The sequence below is a fragment of the Uranotaenia lowii genome, chromosome 2 (assembly GCF_029784155.1).
Source record: "Uranotaenia lowii strain MFRU-FL chromosome 2, ASM2978415v1, whole genome shotgun sequence".
In the NCBI taxonomy this organism is placed as follows: Eukaryota; Metazoa; Arthropoda; class Insecta; order Diptera; family Culicidae; genus Uranotaenia; species Uranotaenia lowii.
The window spans coordinates 58,353,978-58,368,319 of record NC_073692.1 but is presented as its reverse complement, the minus strand read 5'-3'; the positions used below and the strand labels follow the sequence as shown (position 1 = coordinate 58,368,319).

The 14,342-nt window shown below is 38.3% G+C and overlaps 2 protein-coding genes across 4 annotated transcripts in view; one reads left to right on the top strand and one right to left on the bottom strand.

Moving 5' to 3' along the window:
• LOC129744302 (E3 ubiquitin-protein ligase Su(dx)-like) overlaps positions 1-6,645 on the top strand; it is a 38,291-nt gene extending 31,646 nt beyond the window's left edge. The window contains exons 2-6 of the mRNA XM_055736768.1: positions 1,731-1,914; positions 2,071-2,552; positions 2,742-4,699; positions 4,760-4,958; positions 5,044-6,645. Of these exons, the coding sequence (XP_055592743.1) occupies positions 1,881-1,914; positions 2,071-2,552; positions 2,742-4,699; positions 4,760-4,958; positions 5,044-5,313 (2,943 nt within the window). The 5' untranslated portion in view covers positions 1,731-1,880 and the 3' untranslated portion in view covers positions 5,314-6,645. The remainder of the gene's footprint in view (positions 1-1,730; positions 1,915-2,070; positions 2,553-2,741; positions 4,700-4,759; positions 4,959-5,043) is intronic.
• A 127-nt stretch (positions 6,646-6,772) lies between these two features.
• On the bottom strand, positions 6,773-12,676 carry LOC129744304 (threonine--tRNA ligase 1, cytoplasmic-like). 3 transcript variants are annotated; one of them, XM_055736771.1, is made up of 6 exons: positions 12,457-12,676; positions 11,471-11,516; positions 11,013-11,404; positions 8,886-8,963; positions 7,374-8,814; positions 6,773-7,059 (listed from the first exon to the last, which is right to left on the bottom strand). In XM_055736771.1, exons 1-6 carry the CDS (start codon positions 12,472-12,474, stop codon positions 6,914-6,916), a joined length of 2,121 nt encoding a protein of 706 aa, XP_055592746.1. In that variant the 5' UTR covers positions 12,475-12,676; the 3' UTR covers positions 6,773-6,913. The 3 variants fall into 3 exon arrangements, with proteins under 3 accessions (XP_055592746.1, XP_055592745.1, XP_055592744.1); XM_055736770.1 differs by lacking the exon at positions 12,457-12,676 and adding an exon at positions 12,070-12,177; XM_055736769.1 differs by lacking the exon at positions 12,457-12,676 and adding an exon at positions 11,795-12,163.
• Positions 12,677-14,342: the final 1,666 nt, after the last annotated feature.

Sequence of the window (14,342 nt, the reverse complement as noted above, 5' to 3'; positions counted from 1 at the left end):
AATGTTAAACAATACATCGAAAAAATAAAAAAATTCTGCAGATTTTTAAGGTGAAGATCGGGTACATGTTTCTTAAACAGGCAATAATTTTCATAAAAAACAATTCCATACTTAAAATCATGTGGATGATTTTTTTTTTAATATAATTTGGGATATTATGCATAAATCAAAACTTAGAAAATATTTTATTTCCAGCTAAATTGTGTGTACAAACTTGTTCTGAATATAAATTTTGAAATCTGAATTTAATTGACAAGCAAATTTTTAAGTTTATTTTTAACTCTCTTAAATGTTCTCATAAATTTCTCAACAATTTTATGTTGATTGAAAAACTCATTCACAAGCTAAATCTTTTTCTGAATTCTAAACCTTAATTCAAAAATTGAACTTTGAATCTGTTTCCAAATTTCTATACGATTTCCGAAATATACAAAAAATACGATTTCCAAATCTTAAATCCAGATCAGAATTTCATGAGCCAAATCTTAGAGCCCTCATTCATGAATCTTTTATTTAAATTCTGTTGTTCTGGTTTAATCTTAATACATTATTTCATTTATTTATTTTTAATCTGTTTTGTGAATCTGATTTACAATATGAATTTCGAATGATGAATCAGAATCTGGTTTTCAAATTTGGATCGCCACTTAGAAGCTTTAAATGTTTAAATTTTGTGTTAGAATAAAGTTTAAGAACTTTGAATTTTAATATAGAACAATTTTCTTCTTTTTCCATATAATATTAAAATATTGAAAATGCATTGAATTTTCGAAAAACATGATTCTAATTTGATATGAAATGCAAAACCGAATTCGAACAAGGATTTCAAAGCAGCTTTTCATTCCTTATTTCTTATGATCATTCGAACTGAACATCAAGAATCCTAAACTTGATACAAAATCAGAAATACGAAAATATGTAGTACCTAAAACAATTTTGGTTATATGAATATGGAACAAGAACCTCCAAAATTCCAAATACAGACCTGATTTTCTATGATAAAGTTGCCAAATTGCCTGGTTTTAAACGGATTGGCCCGGATATTTAATATTAAATTTGGGAAAAGTTCGGTCCGACCCGGTTGCCAGATTTCATTGGAAAAGCCCCAATTTTGCCGGGTTTGTTCTCATTCTGGATCTAAAATCAAACTAAAAAATAAACAAATTGTGCTGTAATTTATTTTTTATTTCTGCGTCCAAAATTTTTGCAGCAAGTTAAAAAAAAATATCATGAAAGGTCTTTTAAGTTTTTTTTTCCTAGATTTTTGATGAGCAATTCCTAGGTTTTGACCAAAATTGACCGGTTTTTGCCTGGATTTGTTCAACAATTTTGAAATCAAATACCCGGATTTTGCCAGGTTTTTATATTAAACAGCCGGATACGTGCAGAAAAAAAATCTGACAACCTTATTCTATGAACAAGTGAGAAAATTTTGAAAAACTTCAGCAGAATTTTGATTTTGAAATGGGTCTTGAGGTTTTGGTATTAGCTTTAAGTTCAGATAGTTGCTCTTGATTATTTTTGCTCTATTATTATAATTTGATGAATTTGAAATTTTGGGTGTAGAGTAGAATAGCTCGCTTGCTTTTTTGGACTCTCATGGGGGGGGTTTAACCCCCAAAACCCCCCCCGTTCCTACGACCATGACCTCATATATGTATTTTTAACACAAAATATTTTTTCATGGATTCTTCATAAAATTTATGTTATTTTCTCTATATGTATCACAGGTGCATCAACAAAACAAAACTGAAAAGAATAATTCAAACGCCGATTTGTAACTGAAAAACATTGGCCTGTTAGTTTGTTTAATCTTCAGGCTAGTTAACAGCACTTGAATAAGTAAATTTAATAAAAAAGGAACCAGGAAGCTATTACCAATGGAGGAAGGAAGTCACCAATTAAGCGTAACAAGTAAGTTCAAGTTACAATCTCTCTATTTTAAAACATGTTGGTGACGTTAAAATCCTTATTTAAATATTTTCAAAAATTATGCACGGTATTACCTACTATTTTTTTTTAAATCGAACTATTTTCAATTTGAATTAACTGATCTAACCTTATCAACAGTCGAGCACGCTTCGCTTCGGAATAACGGCTTTCTGAAGCCAAATCCCTACGTAGACATATTCATCGACAATAAAAGTAGCCGCAAGACCGACTTTCTCAAGAACACGAACGCTCCAAAATGGAACGAACGGTTCACGGTGATAGTTTCGCCAAGCTCCGTTATCCACTTTCGGGTGCTAGATCACTCGAGTTTCCGAAAAGATTCGGTTCTGGGCCAGCAAACCGTTTTCTTGGCCAACATCCTAGAACACTACAACGGTGTGCTGGACAACCTGGAGCTCAGCATGGATTTGTTGACGGATGGCTCCTCGAAGGCGGGTGAACCAAGGCAACCGACCAAAACAGGAGAACTTGTGGTGGTGCTGAATGGACTGCGAATCGACCTGCGAGCGTTGGCATTAAGAAGTGGCAACGGGACTGCTATGAGCAGTGGTGATGTCTCTTCCGGTCAACACATCCCGGGTCAGGTCAACGGCAACGGAGTAAGTATTTGTCATGACAGACTACTTCATTCATTTTTGAATGTACACCCAGAGTTTGTACACGGACATAATTAACTTGTTTGGTATCTGATGAAATCACATTCATGCAGTAACTAGTGAGAAAATCAATAACATTTACCGTCCAAGTGTTGTTTGTATATTAATTATGGATGTTTCATTATCGTTCAGCATTCATCGATGGATTCTATGGGTGCCGGCAGTAGCAGCAGAAGTAGTATCCTGAATGGTGGTATTCGTGCTCGTATGCGATTACGTGGCACTACAACATTAGCCGCTCAGTCGCAATTACAACCACCAGGCAGTGGTACGTCGAGTGGACAACAGCTTCTGCAACCTCATCATTCCCCATCTACTGGCAGTAACAACGGTGGTAACAGTTCGGGCGATTGTGCGTCCGTCAATAGTGTAGCTGCTAATTTCAATGATTTGAGCATACATTCCAATGCTGGAGGCTTACCAGCAGCAGCAGCAATGGGAAATGGTGCATCCATGCCAATGGTCGGTGTTGCAACGGGCGCAGTTAGACGAAGCAGTGGTATCAATTGGGATCAACAGCAACAACAACAGCAGCAAGCTCAGGTGGTGCATCCAGCAATGGCCGCTGGACATCCTCGGCTTGGTCCAGCATATTCAAACTCTTCACAAGATTCGTTAATAAATGGAGTTCCCAACGGTGCTAATCATGGTCAAAGTGGTGTAATTGTTCCGATAAATGGTGGTCCCGTCCAAGGACAAATTGCGAATGTCAATGCAGCAGGTGCGTTGGTTCCCATGGGTGGTAGTCTCACAGACCAACAAATGATGCTACAAGCAGCAGCTCAACAACAGCAGGTCGATGATGAGCCATTGCCAACGGGGTGGGAAATGCGAGTGGATAAGTATGGTCGTCGTTATTACGTCGATCACAATACTAGGTCTACGTATTGGGAAAAACCACAACCACTCCCAGTGGGATGGGAAATGCGTCGAGATGCTAGGGGTAGGGTTTACTATGTAGATCACAATACCCGTACAACAACCTGGCAACGACCAAACAGTGAACGTTTGATGCATTTTCAGCATTGGCAAGGTCAACGTCAGCATATTATTTCCCAGGGCAATCAAAGATTCCTTTATCCGCAGCATGCTCAACAGTCAAATGCGGCACCAGTTCAGGAAGAGGATGATGGACTAGGATCGCTTCCGGATGGTTGGGAAAAACGCGTTCAGCCTGATAATCGTGTCTACTTTGTCAATCATAAAAACCGTACCACCCAATGGGAAGATCCTAGAACCCAAGGTCAAGAAGTCAGCATGCTTGCCGAAGGGCCACTTCCTCCAGGATGGGAAATACGTTATACTGCAACTGGAGAACGATTTTTCGTTGATCATAACAATCGTAAAACTACGTTCGATGACCCACGGCCTGGTGCACCGAAAGGTGGAAAAGGTGTCTACGGAGTCCCGCGAGCTTATGAGCGTTCTTTCCGATGGAAATTAAGTCAGTTTCGGTATCTTTGCCAAAGTAACGCCCTTGCGTCCCATATCAAAATTACCCTCACGCGTCAAACGTTGTTTGAAGATTCCTATCATCAAATCATGCGACTACCTGCGTACGAACTACGTCGTAGGTTGTATATCATATTCCGTGGCGAAGAAGGACTCGACTACGGTGGTGTTTCAAGAGAATGGTTTTTCTTGCTGTCCCATGAAGTACTTAACCCCATGTATTGTTTGTTTGAGTACGCTAATAAGAACAACTACAGCCTGCAAATCAATCCTGCCAGTTACGTCAATCCGGACCACCTGCAATATTTCAAATTTATCGGTCGATTTATCGCCATGGCACTGTACCATGGAAGGTTTATTTACTCCGGCTTTACTATGCCGTTCTACAAACGGATGCTAAACAAGAAGCTTACTACCAAAGATATCGAATCGATCGATCCGGAGTTCTACAACTCGCTCATTTGGGTGCGCGACAATAATATCGACGAATGCGGCTTAGAGCTATGGTTTAGCGTTGATTTTGAAGTGCTCGGACAGATTATTCATCACGAGCTGAAGGAAGAAGGCGATAAGGAACGCGTTACGGAAGAAAACAAAGAAGAGTACATTTCGCTAATGACTGAATGGAGGATGACACGGTATGTCGGAACTATCTAGTTCGTTTTTAAAATGTCTAACCGTTTGTTTTAAAATTGCAGCGGTATCGAAGAGCAAACCAAAACTTTCCTGGATGGTTTCAACGAGGTGGTGCCTTTGGAGTGGCTAAAATACTTCGACGAGCGTGAGCTCGAACTGATGCTCTGCGGTATGCAAGAAATCGACGTTGACGATTGGCAACGAAACTCCATCTACAGGCACTACAATCGTAATAGCAAACAAGTGGTTTGGTTTTGGCAGGTACGGTTTTATTTGAAGATTTTTGTTCAGTACCTGTGGGAATAAATTTCTAAGCAATATTTAAATCCCTCCTTCTTCCCAACAGTTTGTCCGCGAGACCGATAATGAGAAACGGGCTCGGCTCCTGCAATTCGTGACCGGGACTTGTCGGGTACCAGTGGGTGGTTTTGCCGAACTAATGGGATCCAATGGACCGCAACGATTCTGTATCGAGAAAGTTGGCAAGGACACGTGGCTACCCAGGTCGCATACCTGCTTCAATCGACTGGATTTGCCACCGTACAAAAGCTACGATCAGTTGGTCGAAAAGCTAAACTACGCCATCGAAGAGACTGAGGGCTTTGGTCAGGAATAAACTATGCAATCTGTATTAGGTCAAACGAAGGGTGCAGACATTGAGAGGGAAGCATTTGTGAAGAATAATTCGTTCCTAAACAATACCGTTGAAAGTCTACAACGTGGAAGCATCGATTGAATTCTGCATCCAAAGCTTAGCGTTTACACATTGACACAAGATTCATAGATTTTCACTGGTGTTGCACTGGAATAAATTGCATTTGAAAAGAAAATGTTAGCGTTGACCAAAATAATAGTTTCTTTTTTTTCTCAAAAGTTCTGTATATTTTAAACGTCCGGTCCTTTTTGAAAGATATTTCGGAAATTGCAAAATTTTGAAGTTGAATAATTGTTGAGTTTCTTTTTTTGCAAATGATATAAAATAATCGATTAAGGCATAGGACATTGCTCGCAATTAAACGTTATACTGTAAATATTTTTTAAACCAATGCGCAGATTAGATTAAAAATCGGCATTTCCCTGTTCCAAAAAACGTGATAAATTTGTAGGCAATTAAAAATTATTGTATAATTGAACCAACCTGTACATAATGCAACACTGTAGGCCTAGTTAAAGTAGAAAATCTTGTAAAGAAAAAAAAATCCTTTAAAGTAACACCGCATCACTATTGAAAATCGTTGTCTATGATAGTGTTATTCTTGTACTAAAAACAAAATGCGTATTAACTTAGTCTGCTTTATTACGAAATTTTAACAAAAGAAAACTCGACAACAACAAATCTAATTCAAACTAGATTTCATAACTGTTTCCAACCTAAACATATTAATTATTTCCATATCCACAGTTGTTCAATATGACCGTTTTTACTGGGTTTTGTCTACCACAATTCACAAATTTGGGGCCATGTTACAAAGAAAATAAATAATACCTATTCGTGTTGAGTAGCAGCCACATTTGCTGTATATGTCTTGACTCGTGCAGAATGAAAACGAAAAACAAAGATTACAATCACAACTCAAAAAACTTTAAAAAAAGAAGAATAGAACATAATTTTCTATGTAGGAGCATTGTAAAAGAATACTTTATTTTTCTGAATGGTTTAGAGCAGTACGAGAGTATAAGAGCTGCAACTGTTTTTCGATAGTTTCAAGAAGACCCTAGTCGAAAAAAATGATGACTATAGGCAATTGAATTGCTTGCTAGCAACATAGAAAAAAAAAAATATTGCCAGAAACGACAATGTCAAACATGTTCTGGTAAGCCTTTGTTTCAATAAGTTTTAAAGACAGAAGAACTGTGTACTAAACGTTTGTTTTTTAACGGTGTAAATAGGTTGTGCTCATCAAGAGGGATTGTATACAATAGAGGGTATTATTATGTTTTTTTTTGTTTTTCTAATAAAGCAGAATGTCATAAAAAATAACGTTGTATATGTTTAATGGTAGAAAAATCCTTTAAAAATAAACAGTTCAAAATTCTACATTTATGGCGTTCGGATTAGTGGTAGAACAGTTGACTTAAAGTTCATTGATTTATTTGAAGGGGTTATCAAATAATAACTTATGTGAACGATTATTACAGTTCCACTTTGTTTAGGATTCTTCTAATTCGGAACAAAATGCGCTGAGAAAATATTTGAAAGGTAAACTTACTTTGTCTTAGAATTGATCTTCGCTTCGTACATAATCGTCCGCTAAGCGGCGAAGCTTGACGATAAGTTCGGCAACTGTTACTTCGCCATGGACTTTGTTATCCCGAGTACGAACGTTAACCGTTTCAGAGCTGCGCTCCTTCTCACCAACAACTAAAATCAAGCAAAAAATTAAAACATGTTCATCAAATAATACAATTCGGTAGTGAATTTTGAAAAGGGCGAATGCGCCAAATGTAAACAAATCGAGTAAACAGTTGGGTGATAAAGTACGTTCGAAGACCTACATTTTGAGTGTACAACGATAACGGGGATATTTTTGGTTAACGAGAAATAAAGAAAACAAAATAAAATTTTTGCTGGGAGCTTATGGAGCTGTCAAACTTTGAACGCGTTTTTCTCGAAACAGTTATGTTGGCGCATTCGCCGTATTCAAAATTCGATACCGAATTGATCTCTCGTCTTACCAAGGATAAAATTGAATTGCGCAATCTGTGCGTTTCGAATCTTTTTGTTCATTGTATCACCAGCATCCAGATCCGCCTCAGCCATGAAACCAGCATCATGCAAACGTTGACGTACCGTGTCAGCATACTCATCATACTGGGGTCCGACTGGAACAACCATGATTTGTCGTGGAGACAACCAGAATGGCCACTTTCCAGCGTAGCTCTCAGTCAGAATAGCAATCATACGTTCCACTGATCCCAGAACAGCGCGATGAACAATGACCGGCCGTTTCTTTTCGCCATTATCATCGATGTAGTTCAGATTGAACCTAATTGGCAACTGGAAATCCAATTGAATAGTAGCGCACTGATGGTTCCGTTTGAGGGCATCCATTATCGTGATGTCAATCTTCGGTCCATAGAAAGCTCCATCACCTGGGTTTTCTTTCCATGGTTCACCAAAAGCATTCAACGATTCAGCCAAAGCTTTCTCAGCTTCGTTCCAAACTTCGATTTCTCCGAGGAAATTCTCTGGACGGGTGGACAGAACCAGGTTGAAAGTGAATCCGAAAATACCATAAACATGACGCAAAAAGTCCAAACAGCCGGTAATTTCTTGGCGAATTTGCTCGGGCATACAGAAAATATGGGCATCATCCTGTTGGAATCGACGAACACGTGTCAATCCCGTCAACGCACCAGAAAGTTCGTTCCTATGGAGAACTCCAAAATCTGCCATACGCAGTGGAAGTTCGCGCCACGAACGGTTACGATGATCGAAAATCAAACAGTGACCTGGACAATTCATCGGTTTCAAAGCGAAGGTTTCTTTCTCGCTTTCAAAGGAGAACATGTTTTCGGCATAATGCTGCCAATGGCCAGACGTTTGCCAAAGTTTGGCATTGTAAATATTCGGCGAAATGACTTCCTGAAAACCACGTTTTCTGTACTCGCTGCGAATAAAATTCATCAAGGTGTTGTAGATGTGAGCCCCCTTTGGCTGGAAGAAACAAGAACCCGGCGACAGCTCGTGGAAAAAGAACAATTCCTGCTCCTTGCCAAGTTTACGGTGATCCCGTTTAGCTGCTTCCTCCTGTATTTTCTCCCATTCCTTAAGCTGCTTGGGATCTGGGAAGGAAATTCCATACACACGTTGCAGCGTTTCAGCGTCGGCCTTTCCCTCCCAGTATGTGGATGAATTCTTGACTACCTTCAAAGCCTTAACCTTGCCAGTATGACGTACGTGAGGTCCACGGCAAAGATCGATCAACGGACCACAGCGATACACTGTTGTAGTATCTGTGGTAACCTTCTCGTTCAGAATGCGACATTTGAATTCGTTATATTCAAACATTTTGAGCAGATCGGACTTTTTCATTTCCAATCGCTCGAAAGGTTGCTTTTCCTTGACAATTTTCTTAACTTCGGATTCCAGTGCTCCGTAATCTTGATTGGAAATCTGTTTGAATGGAAAAGTACTTAATACCTACTAAAAGAATTCAAAAAAAAAAATCAATATATGTAACTTACACCACTTCCGTCCAAGAACATGTCGTAATAGAATCCATTATCAATTGGAGGACCGTAACAGAGATGACCTCCATAGCGCTGGGAAGAGAGAAAACACATTTAGGCTTCTTATATCACATTTAAAACAATTTGGAGTTTTTGTGGTTACGAACTAAATAACATATTGAATTAGAAACTGACAAATATATCTAGAACACCATACTTAATTATACTCAATTGAATCCAATCGGTTCCTAACCAAGAAAACTTATCAGCATAGGCTATATAGGCATCGTTTTATGCACCTCGAGTTAGTGATACGTGTTATCGTATAATCATGTCTTCAGAGTACAACCAGATGGTTGCAATTGAATCTGGCCCTGAATCTAATCTTGAGGATTAGTGTAAAAAAGCGATGCAAAATTTTTCGGGAATATAAACGAAGTGCAGAAGCATTGTTTTCTTATTTTGTGCAGAAATTTAAGCCTTAAAGAGTTCAATAAAACTTCAAAAATGTCCTCCAGTTTTCCAAAGTACATTCAAGATGGGTTGAAAAAAGTCGCGCTAGAGCAAGGTTTTACGCCAGAAGTGTACCGATTAGAAGTCGACACTGGAGATAGCAAAGGAGATGGTTTTATCGGAGATATATTCAAGGCAACTATTCGAGAAGACGGCAAAGCTGATCTGGTGTTAATTGGCAAAACATTGCCAAATAACGAAGCTCGAAGGCAGTATTCAATAGGCTTATTCCATCGTGAGGTGGAAGCTTACAACAGAATTTTACCCACGCTCAACAAGTTTCAACTGGATAAAGGCCTCCAACAAGGCTCATCAAAAGGATTTTGGAGTTACCCTAAAACGTATTATGCTCATTGCGATCCAACAAAAATGAAAGGTGTTGTCATAATGGAAGATTTACGTGAAAAAAGTTTCAGAATGTGCAATAAATTGGAACCGGTTGGATATCAGCAAACCAAACTTCTGATGATAGAACTGGGGAAACTTCATGCGGTTTCGTTTGCGTTAAAAGCTGAAGCTCCCGAATTGTTTGAACCTTTAAAACAGTATTCGGATCCATTTCTAAATTTAGTTGCTTATGACCCCACACAAAGCATTGCGAAGATGATGAATGGCACGTGCGAGATGTTGGTGAAAATGCTGGAAAGTACTGACAAGGCAACCACCGAGAAACTGAACGGTATTCGAGGAAAAATTCATGAGTTGTATCAGGAAGATGTAAAAATTGATGAAGCCGAACCCTATGCCGTGTTGGCCCACGGAGATTGCTGGATCAATAACATGCTTTATCGTTATGGAAAAGACGTGAGTTATTTGGGTTAAAATGTGGTATGAATATTTTGAACATTTTTAATCTTTTGACAGGGTTCAACATTTGAAGACATTTGCCTGATAGATTGGCAGCTGTGTCGTTATGTTTCTCCGATTTTGGATTTGGTGTATTTTATTTTTCTTTCAACGGATGAAGAGCTACGTGCCAAGCACTATGAGGAATTCTTGGATATATATTATGAATCCCTCGGAGAGGCTTTGAAAAACTTCGGAGAGAGTGTGGAACGTCATTTCCCCAGGGAAGTTTTTCAGAAACAGCTAAAGCGTTTCGGCAGATTTGGTGTTGTCATGAGCTTCTTAGTGCTTCCGGTAATCTGCATGCCGAGTACGGATATGCCTGATTTGGAGAAAAGCATGGAAAAAGCCCATTTGGGAGAGGATAATTCTGCCAAATTTATGCCTAAAGGAGCCGCAGAAATTCGATTCCAAGCGCGGATTTGCGGGATGATCCGAGATGCTGTTAGGCTAGGTTATATTTGAAATGGTCATATTGTAATTTTTGTTGCAACTGAATAAAATTGACTTATTGCAAGAGCAGATAGATAAGAGTAGTTATCAATCACATCTATCAATCAATGAGGCATTTTAAAAGAAACCAATATTCATATTGGTATTAATTCCAATAAGTATTGAAACTATATGCCTTAATAAACAAACCTATGATTAAAAAAAAAGTATTGAAACTAAAACCATAAAATTAACTGAACACTTAATAACAACAACAAAAAATTAGGTATTTTACGTAAAACTAAAATGATTTAAAAAAAATTGAATATTTTAAAAAGATAAAAAATTTACCTTCTCCATGGCTTCGCCAAGTATGTGTGCCGAGCTATGCCAGAAAACGGCTTGCGCTTCGGGATCGTCGAACTTCAACAGTTGCAGCTTGCAGTCGCCCTCCAGGGGTCGATCAAGATCCCACAGCTCGTTATTGACCCGGGAAATGATGGTATTGTCCGCCAACCCTTGGCTGATACCCTTGGCCACATCATACGGAGTGGACTCCCAGCTAGTAGCTTCTACGACTTTACCATCCGGCAGGGTTACCTTGATGGGATTTTTGTGTTTCTTAGACAGCTCGTCCAGATATTGGGCCCGCAGTTCGTCGTAGATTTTGATACGGTGATCGATAAACTCGGGAAGCATTTCCGCCGGTTGAGCAGCCTTTGGAGTTGCACTCGCATTTCCAGCTATAGGTAGTAAATGGATGAATCATTAATCAGGTAGTTTCCATTGCATCATACAATTGAAAGTACCTTTTTCCTGCTGATTTTTCTGTTTCTCTTTCTTCATCTTGCTGGCCTGAAAAGTAAAATAGAAAATTTATTGTTGGTAATCTGTTTTTTCATAAATAAAACAAAATTAGTAAACGTTAACTCTCAAGAAAAAAAAAACCGGTTTCAACATTCCTGATGAGATGGCACTAGATAAAAAAACAAAGGGCACTATCTCTAGCTCTAATTTGCTACGCAAGCAAAACTACACCCGGTTCACAGAATATTTTCAAATCAGAACATAATTGGAACACAAAACAAAGTGCACCAGGTGTGGTTGGTGATACGGGGACCATAAACACGAACCAGGGTAGCGAACTGGCACCGAGAACCGAACAATCCGAACGGTCCGGCAGCTGGTAATTTTACTAGTATTGGTTGTTCCAGCAACTGCTGCTGCTGCTGCTGTTGCTGATGATGGTATTGACGATGACGAAACTGCTGCAACGCTAGCAGGGAAGTAAAATGGGAACGCGTATTGGCAGTCCCGGACCATCCGGATACCGCCAACAGTAGTCGCATTTCGACGCACTACAGTTTTTTAAGATAGTTTTACTTATAACAGAAGTACTGGTTCATGCCTTTTGTTGGTTTAGGTCCAGATTTTGCAATTCGGCAACGGGCACGTTTTCGGTCATCTCAACTTTTGCACAACACAGCAGAACGGAAAAAGTGGAAAGACTGCTGCTGTCACTTTACCGCCCCATCGGTGTACGAACAAAATCGATCGATGACGTTTACCCTATTTTTTTTAACCAACACAGGGTGGGAGTTTGCGGACGGAGCGCTGCCTCCTGTTTGCTCCATGGGACATAATGCGTTCGAAAGTTTGAATGCAAATTGCATCATTTTAGGCGTTTTCACCAGACAAACTTTTTTCCGGATGCAGGAAACAGCGCTTCTCAACACAAATTTATGTTAAAATTTCAAGCCTTAATCAACGTTAATCGATAATTACCATAACTAACCTTATTATTTTTTCCCATTTTTCACCGGTTTTGCGGAAAGTTGTGGCAAATCAAGTATTCAACTGATAATATTTTTCAACCTCTTTAGCCTTCAACACAAGACTTGTGGAACTTTATTTCCCGTCGCTGGAGTGCGTTTTTCACGTTACTTTCGGAACAAACTTTGCACAAATAATGATCGGCTGTCGTGTTTTCTGTTTTAAGTTGCTATGTTATTTTACCTTAGCAGGAAAATGTGACATAAATGGAAAAAGTGCGCAAACGCAATAGTTGCCATTTCACATTGGGCGGATTTGAAGCATTTTTGAATTGGACACAAAAATTATAGCTGGTGCTGATCATTTCACACCTAAGCACAGTGGCTGTTTAGCATAATTTCTCCTCTTTGTCTCATATCTTATGTCTCGTATTTCATGTACCTATCATGACTCAGGTCTCAAGTTTCAGACCTCAGCTCAGCACTTATATTTCAAGTCCAGAGCTAATTCCAAAGCTTTGTTCAGTGACAAAAAAGACTAAAATGACAAAAATGCGAAAAATGAATAAAAAGACAAAAAAATAAAAAATGACGAAAATAACAAGAGCGCTAAAAAAGGAAAAAAATTACAAAAATAACAAAAAAACCGCCACAAAGCCAATCAAATGACAAAACTTCAAAAAAAAAACCAACAACAAAAAGGAAGAAAAATGCGAATGCTTTAAATGATAAAAATTATAAGAAAACAACAATGACTAATGATACGAAAATAAAATTTTAATTTTTGTCATTTTCGACATTTTGTAAATTCTAGAATTTTGGTCATTTCGTTCATTCTTGTAATATTTGTCTTTTTGGTCGTTGATCGATACTACACCGATCAGGAAATCTGAATTGTTTCTGTTTGTAATATGTGTCCTCTATGTTCACTTGACACTGTAATCAATTTGTTCGAAAACATCAATATCTGTACATGTACCCTAGAATAACATTAACTCTCTCGCAACACTAAACATAACGCTGAGAGAGTTCTCACATAATAGTGTAGTAAGCCATTTTAGATATAAGTAGAATAGAATCTAGAGTTGAATTGAACGCACGGCATTTTAATTCGTTCCCAATAAATTAGTTAAAGTCCAATCAAGCGACTTCTTAAATAGTTCCGAAAATTGGGAAAAGTATTTGGTGGCAACAACTATCGATTGCATAGTGTGTGGTGCTATCTCGCAAGCAGAACCCGAACCCGAATAGTGCAAACAAAATCTCCCCCCAAGCGGGTGATCAGCTGTTCTGCCAGCAAGAGTCGGCGACTTACCCCGGATTCCTGTGTTGGTTGATGCCGTCGACTGGAGACGGGAAGAAATCCCTCGAAATCCGAACCCCCCCCCATCGGCCGAGCCCGAACAGTCGTTTTTGAAATTCCTGTACTTTTTCACTTTGGTCATTTTTCTAATGTTTGACATTTTTGGCATACTGGACATTTTTGTTTTTTTTTTTTTTGACAATTCAAGTAATTTTTAAATTTATTATTTATAATTCTTCTTTTACTTTTGTCATTTTTATTATTTTTGATAATTTTGTATTTTTATAATTTTTGTCATTGTTGTGATGTTTGTCATTTCTTTTACTTTCGTCATTCACGTCATTTCTGTTATTATTATCATTTTTGAAATTTTTAACATTTGGGTCCGTTTTAATTAATTTTGTTATTTTACTCCATTTCTGTTATTTGGCATTTTTGTCTTTGTGTCGTTTTTGTCCTTTTGGTCATTTCTGATATTTTTATTGATTTTGTCATTTTTGCCATTTTTGTCATTTTCATCATTTTGTCAGTAGGCTTTTTTGTCCAACAGTCATTTTTTGACCTTTTTGTCTTTTTCGTCTTTTTTTTGTCAAGTTTCTCATTTTT